The sequence below is a fragment of a genome, unplaced genomic scaffold, assembly GCF_019419815.1.
Source record: "Pyrus x bretschneideri cultivar Hongxiangsu unplaced genomic scaffold, Pyrus_bretschneideri_v1 Contig33, whole genome shotgun sequence".
Lineage (NCBI taxonomy): Eukaryota > Viridiplantae > Streptophyta > Magnoliopsida > Rosales > Rosaceae > Pyrus > Pyrus x bretschneideri.
In genome coordinates, this window is record NW_025999646.1 from 3,604,257 (window position 1) to 3,614,691 (window position 10,435).

The window sequence follows — 10,435 nt, forward strand, 5'->3', positions numbered from 1 at the left end:
AACAATTTCTTTTATATATATATAAAAAATAAAAAAATGAAACTCATCTACTTGTTTTCCCACTTAATTGACTTTGCTTTTTGTTCTCTATTTCTCCAACAATAACTCTATATCCACGAACATAGCATGTACTAGTGCTTAATACCCGAGCGTTGCTGCGGGTTTGAAGTTAAGATAAGATGTTAAAAATAAAAAAAAAATTCGGTTACAAAATAGGAACAACAATAACAACAATGAATTTGGAAAGTGTTAACTGGAAAAGGTTAAATTTAGATAATATAAAGATACAAATTATAGTTATCCATTATATTGTAGCAGTTGTATGTATTTCTGGACCAGGAGGAAATATAGAAATTCCTGGTATAAAGATACAAAAAACATTATAATAATTGAATTTCTTCTAATAACCCCATCTAGTATACTGTGTTCCAGCTTTTGCATACAAAAAATGAGGAGATGCTGTTGTATGGGGATGCAAAAAATATTGTTGAGTTTTAGGCAAAAAAAGATATGTATAGGTTGTTAAACATGATTTAATATAGATAAACAAAACACGGTAAACATTCTTGATCAGAGTAGTGAAAGGTGTCTTCAGCCCTTGTTGTCATTGATAAAGCAACCTGAACAAACAAGAATAGAATAGAACATATTTAGATAGGATTTAGTATCACATTTAAATGGTAATGGAGGAAAAGATAAAACAACTTGAAAACATACTAACCTAATCATTATTTCCAGTGCTACTGTGTGGCTTTGCAAAAAGCAGAGCAAAACCAAAAAATAAAATAACCAAAGGCAAGGTGGAAGACAGCAAGGCTTCTCATAATTTTTAATATTTGGTTTCCATGCATTCGTGGAGTTCTTACCTGGAACTCGTGGGAGTCCAACCATACCATTTCCAGGTAAGAACTCCAACGTTTTCACGTCGATTCGACGATGTTCGATTTGGGTACTATTCATGCACACGTGATCTCTCACGTTTTAGGGAAAATGAAGCTTGTAGATAGCTTAGTGAGGTCCCAAGGAGGCTCGGAGTAGTTCGTTTGAAGGAATTGGACGTCGGGATCGTTGGTTTCGAAGTTAGCCGGAGTTGGATCGATTTTGCAGGTGAGATTTCATGGTTTTTAGCCCTTAAAAGTTGTATGGTTGTGTTCCTCTAGTTCTAGGCTTCATTTTGGTACCAAAATCGTGGAATTTGGTTGAAAAACGAAGGAGTTAGGACGTTTTAGAAATTTTCCAGTTTTCCGGCTCCGGCGACGTCGCTGGAGTCTCGTCGGGGAAAGAGACAGAATATTCCCTCAAGTCTGACGGAATATTCCTGACGCCGTTGACGAAATCTGTCAAAACTGACGGAATATTCCTAACGGCGTCAGTTGACGCCGTCAGCGTGCCAGGCACGTGCCTGCGCGTGGCCGGCACGTGTGGCCGTGCCTTGGCCGGCGAGTGGGGGCGCGTGCGGCGGTGAAAATTTTTTCTAAAAACTTGTGGATGTTCGTGAGGTTGAGTAGATCACGTTGGTGTATTCATACACCCCATTTGAGCAATGTATGAGAAGTTATTTCGAAAGTTTGGTTATGTGCTTTAAAATTAACGTTTTTATAGTTATTTCGCATATAGGTGAGACGTATCCCGAGGACGAGCGTGGTCACTCAAGGCAGGGGGGCTACGACCCTTCCACTTATCAGTGAGTGGGCTTTTGGTTTTCCATATATACCTATATACTTATATTTTCCCAGAAATTGAATTAAATGTTTATTAGTTATATGCCATGCATTATATTATCGTCATTTATGCATTATTAGTTGCATTATTGGGCGTATATATTTATATACATAGGCATATTTGGTGCTGTGGACGCACAGGTAAGTGCCAGGTAAATGTTATTCATGTTTACTTTTAAATGGTGATTCGAGATACTTAGAGAGCTCGTAACCTGCACCCCCGGTCCCGCCCAGAGTAGGGCACAGTCCTTCACGTGTTGTTCACCTCCCGCACCACACGCTCAGCTTGGATCCAAGTTAGGTGCACAATCCTGTCGTACAGACCACTTAGGTGGTTCCGACTCGTAGGTGACCCGCGATTATTCGCACAACCTTCATGTGATCGTAGCACTAGAGCGTTTATATGTATTTACACCCAGGCCTGTCGTACAGATCACTTTAGGTGGTTCCGACTCGTGGGCAGGTTTAGTTATTGTGATCGAGATCTGAGCTCTAGATGCAGCAGTACAGGTCACGTTAGGTGACTCCGGCTGCCAAATTATATGTTATTGATGTGATTTATACCTGAGCACTTGCATTTCATTTTGAGGTTCCGACATGGCATATTCTCGAGCATGATTGGCATTTCTGTATATACGTACATATGTTTATTTTCTGGGAAGTATACAGGTTTTACGGCGAGGGGTTAGAATCTTGTTTTTGAAATGGTTTTCGAAAAGCTTTGTTTTTGCCCACTCACGCTTTTGTTTTGCGCCCCTCCAGGTTCTAGCTACCTGGCAGGTTCGGTGGTTTCCCAGAGGGCTTTCCCGACATTTCTGACAGACGATCACCAGCGTAGGGCCACCTTCGGGTGTACTGTTGTAGCGTCATTTTAGTTTGGACTGCTTTAGACCTTCTGCTCTGAACTTGTGTCTCACTTATGCTAGCTCTTATTACATCTACCTTATGTATGCTAGTTTTTATTTATTCGTACTTTACGTTACTACTTTATTAGCTTTCGCACTGTGCACATGGCTACGTCACTTCCACGTGACGGCCAGCACACCCTGACCTTGTTCGGGGTGTGTCAAACCATGTGGCCTGATTTAAGTCATTTTTTTTAAATAATTTTTTGTCAATTTTTTAATTAATTATCTTATCTTTCTTTGTGCCAGAACTCAACGATCATAGACATGCAACCTAGGAGGACAAAGGATGATCAACACGTGGCAATCATGGGCAATACAGGTATTTTATTGTGTGAAGCAGGCAGCAAAACGGTAATGGACAGAAAAATTCAGGGGCATTTCCACCCATTTACTATTGTTGAACAGTGCTTAAACTCAACTGAGTTTTAGTATATATAATGTAGTTGCTGACAAAATATGAATCGTTCACTATAATCACCAGATGCAGTACTCAATATAAGGTTGCATCTTGCTATTTACCACTTAGTACCATAGTTTAATGGTATTTTTTTTCAAAAGCGAATTTGAATCACATTATTATAAGAATTAAAATCTAATTTTCTATGGAAATTATATATCTATTCCAACACACAACATGTATAAATATTACACGCGAGGATACAATTCATATAATAAAAGGGAGTCAAAGCTTGCAACTTTCAACGAAACAATACTTTCAAAAGAGAGGGAATAAAAACCCTGGCATCAAGGCCCTCGCTGGCAAACAGACCATCAAGGATGCTTCTCACATGTCTTTCTATGATCAATGCAATCTGTGAAAATTTAAACTTCAGCTGCAGTTGGTCGTTTCTTTCTTTTTCTTATTTGACAAAAACATTTGTTCTTTTGTGCACGTAACTCTGGACAGATTCTATGGATCATGGATCAGATCACGTGACGGTGTTCTAAGTACACATAACACTACCTGTCTTATAACAAACTTGCGCTTAAAAACAAACCAGAAAACCTACATTTATAATCAGCCCCACTAACGAGGATATGGCTCAGTAATGTTTGAGTCCTCATTTATCGACACATCCGCAGAATTTTTAGATTCATATGATTTTGTTCCTTCCGTGGTGTCTTTTTCACTATTATGCAAATAATATGCAGGCTTTGAAGGTATTGAGAGTGTGACAGAATGACTATTAAGCATCGAAACAATTGAAGCCATGGTTGGTCTGCTAGCCACATTTTCTTGGACGCAAAGTAAACCGATGTGGATGCATCTCATTATTTCGGTTCCTAATCCTGTCGCTAACACAGGATCTATGATATTTGACACCGTATCCTCCTTCCAGTTTCTCCATGCCTATAATAAAGTTGAGAACTACATTAATGAAAGAAAGTTCGTATACTAAGAGTTAAATCATGTGTAAAATTAAAAATTATATTCTTACTCACATAGGTTAAAAGGTCCTCATCATTCTCACTACTTCGGAAACTGGTAATCTTCTACCACTTAAGATCTCAAGAACTAACACACCGAAACTAAAAACATCCGATTTGACAGAAAAACGTCCATGAATTGCATACTCTGGAGCCATATATCCACTGCATGATTACATTCACCAAATTAAAACATGAATTTAGGATACTAACTTAGTTAAAAATTTTGGATACTTACTAGGTCCCCACAATTGTCTTAGTATCTCCTTGAGTTTGATCCATCGTAAACAATCGAGCCATGCCAAAGTCTGCAATTTTAGGATTCATATCTTCATCTAACAAAATGTTGCTAGGTTTAAGATCACGGTGAATGATTCGAAGACGAGAATCTTCATGAAGGTAAAGAAGCCCTCGAGAAATCCCTCCTATGATTTTGTAACGTGTTTCCCAATTCAAATGTCCACGATTGACTGGATCTAAATACAAGCGCAGTAGATTAAAATATGATTCATAAGTTTTTCTTTTGTTGATACAATTTTCAGTAATATAAAATTGAGAGGAAATGTTATGAATTATGCCAAAAGGTAGAGCAAACGTACCGAAAATGAAGTGATTAAGACTTGTGTTAGGCACGTATTCGTAAATGAGGATTCTTTCTCCTGCTTTCAAGCAAAAACCTAGCAGCCTTACCAGATTACGGTGTTGCAGTTGAGCAACTAACGTGACTTCAGTTTTAAATTCACGATCACCTTGCTCAGAATTTTTAGAGAGTCTTTTCACGGCTATATTTCTTCCATTTGGTAGCCTACCCTGAAATTTATAAAGAAAAAATAAAAAGTTAGTTGGGTAAAACAATTTTTCAGTAAATCGTTTTTCTTTTAATATAGTGTTTTGTTACCTTGTAGACAGCTCCGAATCCACCTTGTCCAAGCTTATTTGCATCAGAGAAGTCATCAGTTGCTGATTTTATAGTTTCAAAGTCATATTGCAACGACTCCACCAGACTACTGTCAATCGAATTATCATCTGAAAAGTGACAGCATAATCATAACATATATGTCCTAAAACGCTACTGAGATAATTGCATAATATATCAGACTATGTGACAATTATCACAATTGAACTTACTTTCAAGTTTTTGTTTACTCCATCGTCTCCTCACTCTTAAGGAAATCAATATTCCGATAAGAATCATAGCGACAAAAACAACCCCAACAACGGCGATGATGATGATGACTGCTTTTGATATCTTACTCTTCTTTCCTGCTTAGCATCAGATGGGTGCGTTCATTTTATTGAGCGTCACATATAGAAAGCAAAGAAAAAAAAAAAATTTGTAATAAGACATTAAGTTTAACCATGCCTTTTACAGATGGGAGAGTGACTAGAGAATCGGCAGTGGGCTCGTAGAAAAGAGTTGCCTCGAATCTCAAATTACAACTCGGCTTAAGAACTCTGCCTCCTTGCTTTCCACCACAACAATCTGGTATTTTTGAGATAGCCCCTTTAAGGCAATCACTGCAATTTTGCTTATCCAAATCTGGGGTGCACTGCACAAGTGCATATATTGTTTGGTTTGTCGTACTTTCCTGCATAATCGTATGTCCGGCTGCATATTTTTTAAGAGAATCCCCTGAAGCAGCTTTCTCAGTCAAAGTATCCAAAAAGAGATTGAGCACCAAATCGAATTTCTGGGGATCAATTGCGTCAGTCAGGCTAGGCACATACTTAATAGGCTCATCCTCCTGAATACCAAATATTAATTTGCTCGAGTATCGGACCATGCAACGCTCCGCCCATACGATTGCTTCATCTTCATTCGAACAATTCGTGAAGAGAAAGGGACTAGACTGATTGACACAAGTGTGACAGTTGTTGAGGGACACATCTCCTCTGCACAATGCAATTGCGTTCACTTTGTCGGGGTCTTGCCCCATTGATGAATTGTAAAAGCCGGAATTGGTTTGATTGTTGGAAGAGAAAGAGGAGAGGAGGGTGTTGAGGTTTTTTTGGTAGGTGCCACCGTCTTCGTAGGTGCCAATGTTGGAACATCTCCAGCAGAAGTCAGCTGTATAAGTGCATGTAGCGTCATTAACTTGGGCTCCGGCGGGTGCAAGAAGGCCCAAGAGAACGGGAACAATGAAGAGAATTAGCAATCTTGAGGAATCCATTTCCGTTGTTACAGTTAAATGTAGTACTTCATAATATTGTTATAGTAATCAACTTGTCTCCAATTCTTGGTTTAATAGACCACCAACTAGCACGATGCAACTGCTTCGCTAACCATCAAGCCACTCGGGTGGTATTCCTATATCCTATTCTAAGTCAGGAGAAGATGATTCAAACTCGAGCATAAAAGGATGGCATATATTGCCCTCACCAGCTGATCAAACCCACATCGACCTACCCCAGTTTAGAATTTTGAATTGGGAAAACTACAAAGAATGTAGGGACCACCTTGACATTAACTCCATTATTGCCTCTGATGATGATTTTGTTTTTGTGCTTGTCGTACAGTATTGATCATTTGTTTTTGTGCTTGTCGTACAATATTGGCCAATTCCAAATTGATAATATCTCCTTCGCTGTCCATGTTCATTTCTTGGTTGGTTAAACTTACATTCCATAAAAATAATGAAAAGACGGAAATGATAGTGAATTTATGGATAAACAAAAACTAATAAATGAATTAAGGACGTGCAATAAAAGAGTAATGCTATACTTATCATATTTTTCATATTACATTTGTATCGTCTCTTTAATAAAGATAGAGGCTACTAACACATGTAAGTCTCATATCATATTTTTAGAGATGAGACTCATATGTGTTGGTAGGTCATACCTCTATTAGAGAGATGATACAAATTTGTGGTAAGTGTATAATAAAAAATAAAAAAAGAGTTTTAATGAAAAGAGATTCTCCAAACTTTTTTTTAACCAAAAACAACGTAATAACTTTATTTAATAAAAATGACTTTAACTTTAATAATAAAGACAAAAATAAAAGAGAGCATACTCTTGGAGGTTTTCCTTTTGTTGGACTTGGAATTCAACTTGGCCAGCTTGCCCATGGCTACTCACTTATCTTCTGCAATGGAGGAAGCTACTTCGTGTTATTTGCTTAGGCCCCTGAAGGCTCAAATTGTCGCACGGTACGAAAACAAAGATTCGGTGGAGAGGTTGAGAGAGATATATTCGATTGATTCGATTGCAAAAATAGTGGAATTGAAATTGAAATGAAAATATAAACGATAATAGAGGTGATAATAGAGGTGATAATAGAGAGATTGAGAAAGAGAGATGATTAAATGGGCAAAAACTTGTCGTCAAGGGTAAAATTGGAAACTCATTGTATTGGGCTGATTTGATGTTGGATTTCGCTTTTTTTTTTTTTTTTTTTTTTTCTGGAGGTCAATGGATGAAAGATGTAACGGAAGTATTATTTTGAAATAAAATAGTACTTAATATATGAAAATGAAATATTTTAAAAATATTATCAGAAATTGAAATATACTCCAAACTTGAATAATGAAAATGTAATTTACCCGTTAATAATTAAGGCTCAACAGCTATTACGATCTGGACAACTTTCTACTTCAAAGTCCGAATTGGCTTATTGCACTGTTCAAATGAACAGTATTTGGGTCGGAATTTCTTTCTATTTACAGTCATGCCATTGCTTTTTTAGAATGGGCTCTTACCCTTCGATTTTTTTAGGGTTAAGTACAAAAAACTACCTCAAGTATGGGTCAAATGACACTTTCATACCTCATCTTTTAAAATTGACAATGTCATACCTCATCTTATGAATTTGTGTCAATGTTATACCTTCCGTTAGCTTGGCCGTTTATTTCTCAGTTAAATGCTGACGTGGCTTGATCTGGGACCCATTTTTATTAAAAAATTAATAAAAAAATTATTAAAAACAAAAAAAAATCATTTAATATTATTTAAATAATAAAATAATAAAAAAAAGTACATAAAAAAATAAAAAACAAACATCCATTATCTTCCCTCTCCGTGCATCTCCCCCTCTCTCTTTCCCATCATCTTCCTGCAACCCAGCAACCCAGAAAAGAAGAAGGAGAAAGAAGAAGAAGAAGAAGAGAAAAAAAAAAAAAAAAAAAAAAAAAAAAACAGCAGCAAACCCGTCCACTCCCACCCAACCTAACCCGCAGAAGAAGAAGAAGAAGAAGAGGGAAGCAGAAGAAGAGAGAAGAAAAAAAAAAAAAAAAAAAAAAAAAGCCCAGTTCGGTCCCCTGCAGAAGAAGAAGAAGAAGAAGAAGAGGGAAAAAAAACCCCAGTTCGTCCCCCTGCAGAAGAAGAAGAAGAGAGAAGGAAAAAAAAAAAAAAAAAGTCCCCAGTTCGTAACCTGCAGAAGAAGAAGAAGAGGAAAAAAAAAAAAAAAACCCTAGTTCGTCCCCCTGCAGAAGAAGAAGAAGAGAGAAGGAAAAAAAAAAAAAAAAAAGTCCCCAGTTCGTAACCTGCAGAAGAAGAAGAAGAGGAAAAAAAAAAAAAAAAAAAAAAAACAGCAGCAACCCAGTTCCCCCCCTCACACCCACCATCTCCTCTCCACACCCATTCCCCCACCACCCCCCCTCTCCCCCCCACGGACCCCCGCCGCCCATTTTCTCCTCGCCCAGGAGAATGGGTTTTTTTTTTCTGGGTTTTTTTTTTTTTTTTTTTTAGGGGTTGTAGATAGTGGGTGCGAGGTTGGGGTGCGAAGATTGGGTGCGTAGGTGTGGGAGAAGAGGGGTTGAGGAGCAAGGAAAACAAATTGATTTTTTTTTTTTTTTTCTCTTCTGTTTTTCTGGGTTGTAGTTGCAGAAAGGGGAAGATGAAGATGGGGAGAAGGGAGAGAGGGGGAGGGAAGGGAGATTGACGTTGGTTTTTTTTTTTTTTTTTTTTTTTTTTTTAAATAAATTTTTTTTATTTTAATATTTAAATAATATTAAATGATTTTTTTTGTTTTTAATAATTTTTTTTATTAATTTTTTAATAAAAATGGGTCCCAGATCAAGCCACGTCAGCATTTAACTGAGAATAAACGGCCAAACTAACGGAAGGTATAACATTGACACAAATTCGTAAGATGAGGTATGACATTGTCAATTTTAAAAGATGAGGTATAAAAGTGTCATTTGACCCATACTTGAGGTAGTTTTTTGTAATTAACCCATTTTTTTATTTACGACAATGCCTCTCTCCGTCCCTTTTCTTGACGCACACGTATTTGACTCAAAGTCGTCCACCATGGTCCCAGATGGATTCCTGCCCTTAATTTGATTTGCAGGCTTTTTCGGTGTTTGTGGAAGACGCGGCAAGACCTTTGTACTTTTTTCTTTTCTTTTTTTTATTTTTTTTAATTATTTTATAACAAACTTAAGATGTTTATAAAAGCTTTGATAAATACAATGTCTCACGATACCACAATAAATTAAGAGTAAATTGTAGCAATGGTCTCTTAATTTTAACTTAATTGGAGCAATGATTCTTCAATTAAAAATCAATTACCATTGATCCCTCAACTTATCAGAATGTGCAGCTATCCCTCAACTAAAAATTCATAATCATTGGTCTCTCAACTTTAATCCAACTGGAAAAATGATCCCTTAACTTTAATCCAATTGAATCAATGGTCCCTCAACTTTAACACAATTGTAGTAATGGTCATTCCAGCATAACTCATTTTGACAAAATTTTGATGAAGTTGACGAAAGAGACCATCGCTACATGTTTTGATGAGTTGAGGGACTCCAATTGTAGCAATGTTCATTCCAACATAACTTATTTTGACAAAATTCTAATAAAGTTGACGAAAATGACCATAGCTACACATTTTAATGAATTAAGGGACTAATGGTAATAAATTTTTAGTGGAGTGACCATTGCTCCAATTTGATTAAAGTTCAGGGACCATTGTTACAACTATTAAGATATGTCACAAAAACAATACGAACACGACACACACGACACGATCGCCAGATCTAACTCAAAATCCACTATCGTCCCAAATGGTTCCTGACCCTTAATTTGATTTGCAGGTTTTTTCCTTTGACCAATATAGCAAAGAGTGTTCCAAATTTTTTTATATATATACAATTAAGATGTTTACAAAGACTTCATATATAAAATGACTCACAATGCCACAATAAATTAAAGTCACTTCACCAAAATAGTGTTGGTCACAAATAGACCAAATCCCATATGAACAAAGAAAGAGTCTTTATGTTTACCCAGAAAAATAGAGTCTTTGTCTTTTAAGTGTATATGTGACTTTATAAGCTTATTGATGTCATTGGACTTTGAAAACTTTAACGAAAAGTTCCTGGTATTGTTCACTTGAACGAAAAACTATAATTTTACATTAAAAAGTTA

At 36.7% G+C, this 10,435-nt stretch overlaps 1 protein-coding gene across 1 annotated transcript; it reads right to left on the reverse strand.

Annotated features, from left to right (window-relative positions):
• Positions 1-3,225: 3,225 nt before the first annotated feature.
• LOC103933024 (cysteine-rich receptor-like protein kinase 26) lies at positions 3,226-7,244 on the reverse strand. The gene is given in 9 exon segments (XM_018643934.2): positions 3,226-3,980; positions 4,073-4,102; positions 4,105-4,222; positions 4,296-4,533; positions 4,657-4,867; positions 4,956-5,083; positions 5,186-5,320; positions 5,421-6,642; positions 7,074-7,244. Coding segments are annotated over 8 exon segments (1,992 nt in total). The 5' UTR covers positions 6,229-6,642; positions 7,074-7,244; the 3' UTR covers positions 3,226-3,656.
• Between the last annotated feature and the right edge of the window lie 3,191 nt (positions 7,245-10,435).